General features: G+C 46.8%; 1 protein-coding gene across 4 annotated transcripts in view; it reads left to right on the top strand.

The window, feature by feature from the left end:
• The first annotated feature begins 205 nt into the window (after positions 1 to 205).
• Positions 206 to 12,282, top strand: part of smad10a (SMAD family member 10a) — a 28,253-nt gene continuing 16,176 nt past the window's right edge. For 2 of the 4 annotated variants that reach the window (XM_086193625.1, XM_086193624.1), the window contains exons 1-3: positions 206 to 441; positions 3,227 to 3,302; positions 11,939 to 12,182. In XM_086193625.1, the coding sequence (XP_086049751.1) occupies positions 438 to 441; positions 3,227 to 3,302; positions 11,939 to 12,182 (324 nt within the window). In that variant the 5' untranslated portion in view covers positions 206 to 437. Of the gene's footprint in view, positions 442 to 3,226; positions 3,303 to 3,929; positions 4,020 to 11,938; positions 12,183 to 12,282 lie in introns of all 4 variants that reach the window. The other 2 variants (XM_086193627.1, XM_086193626.1) reach the window with 2 other exon arrangements.

Genomic DNA, 12,282 nt, shown 5'->3' with positions numbered 1-12,282 from the left:
GCGCTAATCTCGGCGGCGCCACCTTAAAAAAACAGTCTCGCGGCCCTGTCAATCTAGACGGACCAGACAGACCCTGACTCGCGGCCTCGCGGTGAGACCCGCTCGCTCATTGGCTGAGAGCAGCAGCCCCTCTGAGAGCTGGCCTGCTATTGGCTGCTGCTTGTCGCGACACTGACGCGCACCACGTCTCCGTTCTATTGTTGTTGTGGCGTGCGCGTGAGGAGCGGGCAGGATGCACGAGGAGACAGCGAGAACGATAAACGGAGAACAAGCTCGCGCAGGATGGTAGCAGAACTGAACTAGTCCCGTAGAACAACAGAGAACCCTAACTCGCGCTGAACAGCGCGCGCGCACGCGCACGCACTCACGCACTCGTGTCTGAATTGTCGGGGAGCTCCGCGATCGTTCCGTCCAAGTTCTACGGTTCCCTCCGGCTCATGTGTAAGTACCGAACCACTACTTCTATGCCTCGCGCTCTCGACGGCATTCCCGCCACTGGCACGAGGAGGTGGAGGAGGTCTTTGTGTTTAAATTGTTGCTTCTCGCTACCTGCGTGTGTCTGTGTGTCTCCGGGTTCATACAAGGCGACGTCGCCCTCGGAACCATCCTCGTCTTCCTCTCCCTCTTCCTCCTCTTCCTCCTTATAGGTGCTCGCGGGGGTTGAACTCCAGGCAGGTAGTTTCTTCGATCCTGGTTATTCATGTGGGTTCTGGCTGAGAAGCTGTGACGCATGATGACCAGTATGTCAGCGTCCGGTACTGGGGGGGCCTTGGTTGTTACCTGTTACCTGTGTCATCGTGGGCTGTTGATGTCATGACCATTTAAGAGGAAAACTTCCTATATAGGAAATATGCCAAGTGGCACGATTTGTAGTTGCACTACTTTACTCTAAAATCTCTCACTCAGGTAAGGGGGGCCTCCCCAGGGATCCCCACTCAGGTAAGAGGGGGCTCAGTGGCTCAAGGTGGAATGGCCTCAGTATGATGAACGATGCAGTGCTTTTCAATAGGATTTCACAGAGTTGCATCTTTCCAAGAGTCCGAGCTTCAGACTGATGTTGCGTCTTCGACTAGCTGAAGCCCAGAAGCAGCCACACCAGGCGGTCTGGGCCTGGTGCCTCCCAGTGCAGCCAGACTTTCCCTCTAACGGCATTGGGGCCGTGGGTCAAACCAAACACGTGTTGTCTGTGTAGAAATGTTTTTGCCGGCCTAAAGATATTCAGAAGTTGTGATGGTAAATTGTCCCTTAATGGGTAAATCATGGGTTCTTAAAGTGGGACCCTGAACCCCTCGTGGAGTCATGCGGGACTTGTGGGTTTCCATCAATTCTGATGTACACTTTGAAGTGTGGTATAGCAGATGGTTTATGGAAACTGCAAAATTTGAGTAAAGTCTGACGTAGTGACACTTGAAACACATGGATGACCACTGTCGTCTTCTTGGATATTTCTGAATTTTATCCGTGGCTCCAGTCAGCAGCACCGTGTCTGGGACCAGCTGGGATGGGACGTCCTGTCTAAGCGAAGACGTCTCTCCATTTTCGCTGATGGCTCGTCATCCTCTACTCTTTCACCTCCATAGGTTCTTTGAAATAACCTCTCTGTGATGCGTATTAGAAAACCTCGTTACAAACTGTGGGTGTGTGTTCTGAGGAGTGTATGGTGGCCTCACAGGGATGATGCTCCATCGCCCTCTATTAGCTAGATTGTAGCTCAGGTGCTTCACCCAATTCACTCCAGTTCCAAGTCTCCTTACCTTTGACTTGGAAATATTTTTTTAAGTATTTAAATGTATTACAAAATGCAACAGTGATTGTTTTACTTTTGCGAATGACAGGTTTGACTTATGATGCAGTGTTACGGTGGCGTGACATGTTCACGTAGGTCTGTAGAGAGTGAATAATGAGGTTTAGCAGTGGGCAATCCACAGTCCACAGGTAGGCCAGGGTTGGCCACAGGTAGACAGGATCACACAGGTAGCAGGGAACACTCAGGTATGCAGGATCACACAGGTAGCAGGGATCACACAGGTACACAGGATCACACAGGAAGCAGGGAACACTCAGGAAGACAGGATCACACAGGTAGCAGGGAACGTAGACAGGATCACACAGGTAGCAGGGAAGACTCAGGAAGCAGGGAATACTCAGGAAGACAGGATCACACAGGTAGCAGGGAACGTAGACAGGATCACACAGGTAGCAGGGATCACACAGGTAGACAGGATCACACAGGAAGCAGGGATCACAGGTACACAGGATCATACAGGTAGCAGGGAACACTCAGGAAGACAGGATCACACAGGTAGCAGGGAACGTAGACAGGATCACACAGGTAGCAGGGATCACAGAGAGAAATGATCACACAGGTAGCAGGGATCACTCAGGTAGACAGGATCACACAGGTAGCAGGGATCACACAGGTAGACAGGATCACACAAGTAGACAGGGATCACAGATAGACAGGATCACACAGGTATCAGGGAACACAGGTACACGGGATCACACAGGTAGACGGGATCACACAGGTATCAGGGAACACACAGGTACACGGGATCACACAGGTATCAGGGAACACACAGGTACACGGGATCACACAGGTAGACGGGATCACACAGGTATCAGGGAACACACAGGTACACGGGATCACACAGGTATCAGGGAACACACAGGTACACGGGATCACTCAGGTAGGCAGGATCACACAGGTACACGGGATCACACAGGTAGACAGGATCACACAGGTAGCAGGGATCACTCAGGTAGACAGGATCACACAGGTAGCAGGGATCACACTGGTAGACAGGATCACACAGGTAGACAGGATCACTCAGGTAGACAGAATCACACAGGTAGCAGGGATCACTCAGGTAGGCGGGATCACTCACAGGTAGACAGGATCACTCAAAGGTTGGTGGGATCACTTGGGTTGGTGGGATCACACACAGTAGAGTGATTGCAGTGGGATCACAATGGCAGGCAGGGCTGACGAAAGGCTGCTGTACAAAGGTAAGGAAGAAATATGTGGTTTATATGCTGAGGCACAAATGAGTGATGAAGAGCAGGTAGGTTGTGTGGACCAGGTACAGCTGCTTGTCAGGTGGGAGGACCATTATTCCTGGGATGGAGGCTCAACCTGTGACAAGCTCTGATCATATCTGATAACTGTTGGATTTGCACCGTTAACTGGCTCCCACTAATGACTGGTCTCCACCCACTCCACTAACAGGGACTGATTCAGAGCTGGGCCATCATGATCCCAGTGAGCTTTCTGGTCACTCATTGGCTGACCAACTTAATACCAGGTAAGCCCGACAGAAAAAACTATCCCACCTGTTATCGTTCTCAGCGACCTTATCTTAGCCTGGTCCCGCGTTAGTGGTTTAAACCGGCAACAAGTGTTGCTGTAATAATGAGGGTGTAACTATGGAATTATCCCAGGACAGTAACGGATACTGGTGTGGATTCCTAAGCCCTCTGAACCAGCACACCTGCAGGCAGGATTTTGGATTACACCCAACGCATACCAATAATCATAGTAAGAAAAACACAAAAACCTTGAAGTCCTTGACTGAGTCGTGTTCAGCCTATACTTAAGTCAGGACAATCTCAAGCCTAAATTTAAAGTTGTGATAATTAATCCAGACCACTTGTGATTTTGCCAGGAAGCAACAGTTAGCATCAGCGAGAGGCTGGAATTCACATCGTGTTACACACGGCATTCACACACTAAGACCCAACAGCTGTGACCAAAATCCAGAGACAACATTGCTGCACTGCAGGCTGCAGCAAAACATTTAAGTGCCCCCCAAAAAATTATTAGTTGTTTCTTTTTTTAAATTTTGTAAATTAAGAAACAAAATAACTCCATATTTGGTTTGTTTTGGCCTTTTTTGTTTTCTTTGGGTTAGTTTGTGTCCGTCTCTTCCCAGGATGGAACTAAAAATGAACCTGACCTCTCTTCACAAAACAAGACCAGATCCACTGATTGAATGTTGGTTTACTTGTCCATCATGTTAGAGGTCAGTAGCACCTCTCCTCCATGTCATCAGGCTCAGGGGAAATTAGGAAGCCTCTTGTCTGTACCGGGGAAATAGAAAATTTAATTGTCCAGAATTAGCGAGAATACAAAGTTTAAATGAGTGAGTTGTGTAGCAGACGATTACTGGTACATCTTTGGTTTGTCCTGCAGTACAGCAGGTAAAAGGGAAGGACACATTTAACAAATACAGAGTTTCTGAGGCATGCATCCTGTGTACGCTTTCAGAGTACCTGATATTTGCTTTTATGTGAGTGCATGTGACATCATAATGGAGAAATTTTTAAAAAAGGTCAGCAGAACCACAAATGCCTTGTCTTCTTTCCTTTTGTTGTCTTCCGTCTTCAGCCCTTGCCACGTGACTTGTCTACGTCACCCACCAGTTATGACAAAATTTCATACAAGTACCACCGAATGATAACGTTATATTTAGTAAAGGTCAACTTGCATGAGTTTAATATGTGTCTCAACAAACATGGACGTGTTGGTGTTACATCTCATGACTGAATCTGTTTGAGGGGTGTGGCTCAATGTCATACTGAGACCTGTTCCTCATACTTTGTCCATCCCAATTATTTGAGTTAGGTCGTCTCTGAGAGGCTTCATGTATAAACATAGCGGCTCTGGACATTGTTAAAACACACTGGTATAAATATGATCTCGGTAACTGAAGGGTTGCTAGTTCGGTCCTCACTTCCCTGGTGACTGTCTCAGTGTGCCCTTGAGCAAGAAACCGAATAGGCCCTTATCACAGCAGGATGATCATGTTAGTTGTAATGTGTGTTTTTTTCTTATTATTCTTTATTATACTTGAGTCGGTGATCACATTGCACCTCAGCCTCTTCCATGTTTGTGTGTGTGTGTGTGTGTGTGTGTGTGTGTGAGAGAGAGAGCGAGAGAGAGAGAGACAGAGAGAGAGAGTGCATGTGCAAGGTATCAAAGCTTTAAGTGCAATAAATGTGATTAAGTGTGTGCGGCCCATTGAACATGGGGGAGGGGGGGTGTCAGGCCAAGGTCAGACACAGCCCGATTCACAATGAAGTATGGCCTCCCAGATCATATCAAATTAAAGCTGCAAACAGCGTTGTTACGGGGGTTCGTGTCCTCGTGGTCAAGTAGGAGAATGTGTCCTGAATCCAGCGATGTGGTTTGGAAAGTGGTGAGACGTTTTGAAGATGAAAGCTTCAGTTTGACACAAAGTGAGTGCAGAGCTGAGAGCTGTGCCTTTTGAAGCCCCTCCCCCGCCCTCTTTACCACCTGTGGCCTGGGATATGGATGATGACGCTCACCAAATTTGGCAGGCACATCAGGTAAGGCAAAAAATTTATAGAATGTAAAAATTACAGAGGGCTGCACGGTGGTGCAGTGGTCAGCACTGTGGCCTCACAGCAAGCAGGTTCCGGGTTCGAGTCCCGGCTCGGGCGCGGGATCTTTCTGTGTGAAGTCTCCATGTTCTCCCTGTTCCTGTGTGGGTTCTCTCTGGTACTCCGGCTTCCTCCCACAGTCCAAAGACATCAAGAGGGGACGAGGCTGATTGATACTCTAAATTGACTGTAGGTATGAATGTGAGTGTGAATGGTTGTTTGTCTCTATGTGTTGGTCCTGTGATGGACTGGTGACCTGTCCAGGGTGAACCCCGCCCCTCGCCCGTAGATGCTGGGATAGGCTCCACCCCCCCGCGACCCTTAATAGGAATAAGTGGAAGATGACGATGGATGGATGGTAAAAATTACGAAAAATTGGCTCCAAATCACCATCTATGAATCTAAAAAGGGGCGCCACAGCCCGATTGTAGAGGGATAGAACCAAAACTCAATTATTCGTCTCATCAAGACACCGATCCTTAATACTGACACCCCTGACCTAAATCCTACAATAAGTCCACAATGTGCACATGAAAGTACATCTTTGCACCAATTTTGGACCCTGAACAAACGCCATCTCCTCCTAGATGTGCAATATTGCACTTTAGAATGTAGACCAATGGGGAGGAAATCTCTGGACAAATACTTTGCGTCAAACTGAGGCTTCTGACGTCTAAGCTAGAAGTCTCGCCACCTTCCAACCTGTATCACTGGATTCAAGACAAATTTTCCCACTAAATTGTGAATTCTAGTGTAAGATTTGGCCAAATCATGAGATTTATGAGGATATTTAATAAGAAGAATACTCTGATATCCTCCTCAAGCTGACAGGGCAAAGGAGGGAAGGAACCGGGGGGGGGGGGGTGTAAAGTCAGAGCTGTCAGCCCAGGCCTGACAACATCTACCAGCTACATGCATGGGACAGAAGCCCTTTGACTGCCCCGTGCCCGACACTCGCGAGGATCGATGGCCCGTTCAACACTGCTTGCAGCTTTCATTCTAATTATTATTGATATTTATCTGCATCTGTCTATGTTATATGTGGCTTGAAGATGGTTGAACCAAGTCAATGGGGAGAATGACCCTGAAGAACCGATATCCAAAGGTAGAAGGCTGATTTCTCAAACACAGGGCTCCAGACTAACTTTTTCACAGGTAGCACTGGTGCCACCTACCTTTTCAGTTGGTAGCGCCACCACAAATTAGGTAGCGCCACCTTTTCTTCGTATAGCGTGGCATTAATACATGACCTTATCATGATGATAGTTGTGTTAATTTGCATACCATAGCTTTGCCTTGATGTAAAGATTGACAAGGACCCAAACTTGATATTTGCAAAATATTTAATGTGCAATTTCATTGCCCTCTTTTTGTATAACGTTTTACTGCTGCATAGACACAACAAATTGTGTTCTGGCTGCAACGCACAGGCCACATTTCCTGCAATACTCACACACCATGGCTTGTCCCTCATGTCATAACCACTGGAACTGCGCCAGCCATTTTGGCTGAAAAGCGTACTTTTTCCTTTCCCCCGCCATCGCTTTCGCCAACCCGTCACTATCCTCATCACTCTCGTAATCGGAGATTCTCATTGGTTCTTCTCCACCTTCCTCATCGCCTAACCCACCTCCAGCTACCTCATTTGTCTCCTTGGCAACATTTCTTTTCTCGATAAATCCAGGAGAGACCGCTACATGTGTGCTGCTATGCTGCTTGTTTTTTGTTTTTTTTTCACGGGGTTGATGAGTGAGCGCGCCACATGTACATTTGGCGTACGTCATCAGACCAGTGCAGACAGACGGGCAGACAGAGAGGGGAGAGGCCATGTCTCAGGGCTGAGGCAGGGAGTTTGTTTGCCACCTTGTTAAATTTTAACTCGCACCTAAAAGAAATTAGGTCGCATATGCAACCTAATTTGGTATCACTCTGGAGCCCTGCTTAAACAAATGATTTATTAAGAAATATTCAACATTGTCAAACACCGCCATTTGAATAAAAACCAAAATAGCATAGTAAAATGAACCAGTCGGGGCACTGGGACACTTTCTGCTGGACACACATTCCACCATTTAAAAATCACCACAGGGATTATTGTCTGCATTTTATGTACTTGAAAACATTTTTCAGTGCTGCATATCAGAAAATGGATGTGATGTGATGTATCTGTGATAGGCTGATAACAGCTGATATTGTGAATGGACGCAGTCAAGTCAAGTTAATTTCATTTATACAGCGCCAAATCACAACAGAAGTTATCTCATGACACTTAACAGGTAGAGCAAGTCCAGTACCTCCCTCCTACAATGAACCTCCACCCAACAATTCTCCATCAGCAAGCACATCCTGCAACAGCAGCCACCAGAACCTTCCTTTACCAGCAGGAAGGTGGAGCAGATCCAGGATCAGTGGGGACAGAGAGAGAGCAGGAGAGCAGGACAGAGACAAAGACAGAGAATGGAGGAAGACAAAGAGACAGAAGGAAAGAGAGGGATGGAGATAAAGAGAGAGAGAAAGGAGGAGAGACTGATGGACAGAGACAAAGACAGAGAATGGAGGAAGACAGAGACAGAAGGAAAGAGGGACAGATAAAGAGGGAGCGAAAGGAGGAGAGACTGATGGACAGAGACAAAGACAGAGAATGGAGGAAGACAGACAGAAGGAAAGAGAGGGACAGAGATAAAGAGGGAGAAAAAGGAGGAGAGACTGATGGACAGACGGGGACGTGAGTAGGTGGAGCTACGGGTGGCAGCTGGAGCCTCTTCAGGTCTGGAGCCTCCTCCAGCAGCACCAGGATCTGGGATGAGGGGAGAAGAAGAGAAGTTAGTAACACGTATGAGGACAGGAGGAGGAGAGAGAAGCCCAGTGCATCATGGGAGATCCCAGCAGTCTGAGCCTATAGCAGCAGATCTAAGGGCCAGCCTAAGTAGTCCTGAATATAAGCCTGATCAACAAGGAGGTCTTAAGTCTGCTCTTAAACATAGAGGGGGGGGGGGGGTTCTGGGTCCTGGACTGAAACTGGGAGACGATTCCACAGGAGGGGAGCCTGATAGCTGAAGGCTCTGGCTCCATTCTACTGTTAGAACTCTAGGAACCAGCAGGTTACCCTGCATCCTGGGAGTGAAGGGTTCTAGCTGGATCATAGGGGACTAGGAGCTCTGTCAGCATGAAGGAGCCTGACTGTTGAGGACTTTGATGGTAGAAGAAGAATTTTAAATTCTGTTCTGAATCTGACAGGGAGCCATGCAGAGAAGCCAGTCCAGGAGAGACCTGGTCTCTGCTACCAGTTCTAGTCAACACGTGGGCAGCAGCGTTCTGGACCAGCTGGAGAGTCTTTAGGGACTTATTAGTCCAGCCTGGTAGGAGGGAGGTGCAGTGATCCAACCTGGAAGTGACAAAAGCAGGGACGAGTTTGTCTGCATCTTCTTGAGCCAGGATGTGTCTGATCTTAGCGATGTTACGTAGATGAAAGAAAGCAGTCCTAGAAATTTGCTTAATGTTGGCATTAAAGGACAAATCCTGGTCAAAGAGAACTCCTAGGTTCCTTACGGTGGTGCTGGGGGCCAAGGTAATGCCTTCCAGGGTACCTGTCTCATCAGATCAGGTGGTCCTCAGGTGTTTGGGCCCAGCACAAGAACTTCAGTTTATCAGAGTTTAATAAAGGAAATGATGGGTCCTCCATGTTTTCTGTCCTTCAGACAGGCCTCCAGTTTAGTCAGCTGGTTTGTTCCATGTGGATCATTGATGAGTTCAGCTGAGTGTCGTCTGCATAGTAGTGAACATTAATGGAGTGTTTCCTGATCATGTGACCTAGAGGAAGCAGGTACAGGGTGAAGAGGACTGGTCCAAGCACAGACCCTTGTGGAACACCAGAACTGACTGTAGTGGTCTCAGAGGAACCATCATTAACAAGTAGCAACTGAGATGACCTAGTAAATATGACCTGGACCAGTTTAGTGTGGTTCCTTTAATACCAGTAACAGGTTCCAGTCTCTGTAGAAGGATATGGTGGTCAATGGTATCAAAGCTGCACTTAGATCTAATCAGACCAGCACAGAGACCAGTCCCTCTTCTGATGCAAGTAGGAGGTCACTGGTACCTTTGACTAGTTCTGTTTGTGTGCTAGGATGAACCTGGAACCTGACTGAATCCTCCAATCAGCTGTTGCTGTGGAGAAGTCACAGAGCTGTTTAGCAACTGCTTTCTCCAGAACCTTGGAGAGAAAAGGAAGATGTGATGTTGGTCTGTAGTTGGTAGAACTTCTGGTTCCAGGCTTGTTTTTGAGGAGGGTTCAATTCCTGCTACTTTAAAGGACTGAGGGACGGAACCAGATACCAGCGCCACATTGATCATATCTAAGAGGGAGGGGCTAACGAGGGGAGAGAGTCTTGGAGCAGCTTAGTTGGGATGGGGTCTATGAGACAGGTGGAGGTTTAGAGGAGGACATTATTGAACTGAGCTCATGAAGGCTGAAGGGAGAAAAACTATCCAAGTGTGTGTCTGGTCCTCCAGCTGCCTCTAAGGTTCTGGGTTCTAGGGGCCATGTTGTCAGCTGATGGCAGCAGGAGAAGAAGTTTCTCTCTAATCAGGAGAATTTTGTCATTAAAGAAGTCCATGAACTCTTTGCTGCCCAGGGAAACAGGACTACTTGGTTCAGTAGAGCTGTGGCTCTCTGTAAGTCTGGCTCCAGGACTGAAGAGGAACCTGGGTTGTTCTTGTGTTCCTCTATTAGTGCTGAGTAGTCGACTGCTCTGGTTCTACCAAGGGCTTTCTTCTAGGTTCTAAGGCCATCTTGCCAGACTACATGTGACTCCTCCAGTTTGGAGCAGCGCCATCTTCTCTCCAGTTTCTGGGTTTCTTTTTGAAGCTGTCAGGTTCCAGATCCGTACCAAGGTGCTTGTTTCCTTGGATTCATAGTTTTCTTCTTTAGTGGCCAGTAGAGTCCAGAGTTGTTGCTAAAGTGCCTCCTGCTCTATGGATAAAATGATCAGTTTGGGAGGGACTAAGGTGGACAACAGCGCCCTCTGTTACAGTGGGACATGACACTGAATTTAGCACCAATGGAACCACTTCCTTAAATCCAGGTGTGGCCTGATCAGACAAACATCTGGAAACTACAGTTTTCCTGAGTGGAGTGTAGTTGATCAGTCCAAATTCCAAAGTGATTAATTGATGGTCTGATAAAAGCGTTCTGTGGAAACACAACCAGATGTTCAGCTTCAGTTCCACATGTTAGGAGGAGGTGGAGGTGTGGTTGTGACAGTGAGTGGGTTCATGGACAGACTGATGGACACCAGTTGAGTCTAGAAGAGAGAGAAATGCAGTACCAGACTGTGGTTATCAACATCCTCATGAATACTGAAGTCACCTCCAGTCATGACTTGATCTGATTTAGAACTAAACTGATAGAAACTCTGAGAATTCAGATCAGAATCCAGAGTCCGGACCAGGAGGACGGACCTCAATAATCAATCAGAGAGGCTGGAGAGTTTCCAGGCTGGAGGACACAAACAGAGAATCAGGCTTTCAGATGAATGGAAACTTATTTTGGGTTTGGGATTTATTACTAAACTTTTGTCAAAAAAGTGTGATTTTGCAGTGAACAGAAAGCAGTGATTGCTGTAACTAGATGGTGAAGTGCCTTTTCTTTAAAAAGCAACCTTCTTCCAATCAGCTGTTTTGCTAAAGAGATCTATATTCCAAATTTGTGTTGTATAAGACAACCTACATTTGAATGGATATTTGTGTTTGAAGGTTAATGGGTGTATATGAATCCAAAGCATTTCTGTAATTGTTCAGAAGTAACTGTTATTGACAAATATACCAATATTATAAAAAGACATGAATTAAATACCCTTGTTGTGTTACAGAAAGAGCTAAGTTTCCGTCTTTCTAAATCATTACGTTGTGTAATTTGCCAATTGTCTTCCAAGTAGTCAAAGTTTGTGTTGCCCAGGACGCATCCCGTCTAGGTACATCGTCCAGTATAATTCTAGTCTCCTTTATCCAGCTGTTTAATCCACAAACCCATAGGGATCCAAGGAAACTAACAATGGCACTTGTTGTGTTGGAACATGAATGAGTCACACTGCATCAAGCTGTTGTGTGGACCTAATCACAGTTTTGGTGGAAGGTGGTGTGCTAGTCACTCTTTTGGGTACTGCTTGAAGTACCACCGAAAATGGACTAAATCTATTTTATGTAATTCTAAACCATTATGTTTTTTTCAGGACAGATATTTACATATTATTTGTATTGAAGGTATGATATTTGGAGCTGAAATACTTTAGAACTGCTCTAATAATGAAAATCCCGACAAGCCTGAAGAATAATGGAATCCCAGCATGTGTTCCCAGCTATTCCTGATTAGGTTAACTGATAATTAATAAACGTTGACAGATACATAAAAAAAACCAAATATTTATTTTATTGGCGATTCGATTTTTAAAAGGTTTTAATTCTGTTAACTGGTCGGCCAGTATGAGTATGTCATGAATTCATTCAGCAAACTGAGCCTTCGTCCTGTGTCCTGTTGCAGCGGCATCATGTCGGTGAACCCTCCCAGCAGCAATGACGCCTGCCTCAGCATTGTCCACAGTCTCATGTGCCACCGGCAGGGTGGCGAGAACGAGGGCTTTGCCAAGCGGGCCATAGAGAGTCTGGTGAAGAAGCTGAAGGAGAAGAAGGATGAGCTGGACTCGCTAATCACTGCCATCACCACCAACGGGGTCCATCCCAGCAAGTGTGTGACAATCCAGAGGACGCTGGATGGACGACTGCAGGTCTGACTGCTGCTCCTGCTCCTGTTATCAGGAAGCAGCATAGGACTGGCTACAATACTACACCAGTACAATACTATACCGATACAATGCTATACCAGTA

This window comes from Aulostomus chinensis, chromosome 22, assembly GCF_037954235.1.
Source record: "Aulostomus chinensis isolate RoL2024-O1b breed Wild chromosome 22, RoL_Achi_v1.0, whole genome shotgun sequence".
Lineage (NCBI taxonomy): Eukaryota > Metazoa > Chordata > Actinopteri > Syngnathiformes > Aulostomidae > Aulostomus > Aulostomus chinensis.
Note: the sequence above shows the minus strand (reverse complement) of the source record. Positions and strands in the feature narration are given on the sequence as shown.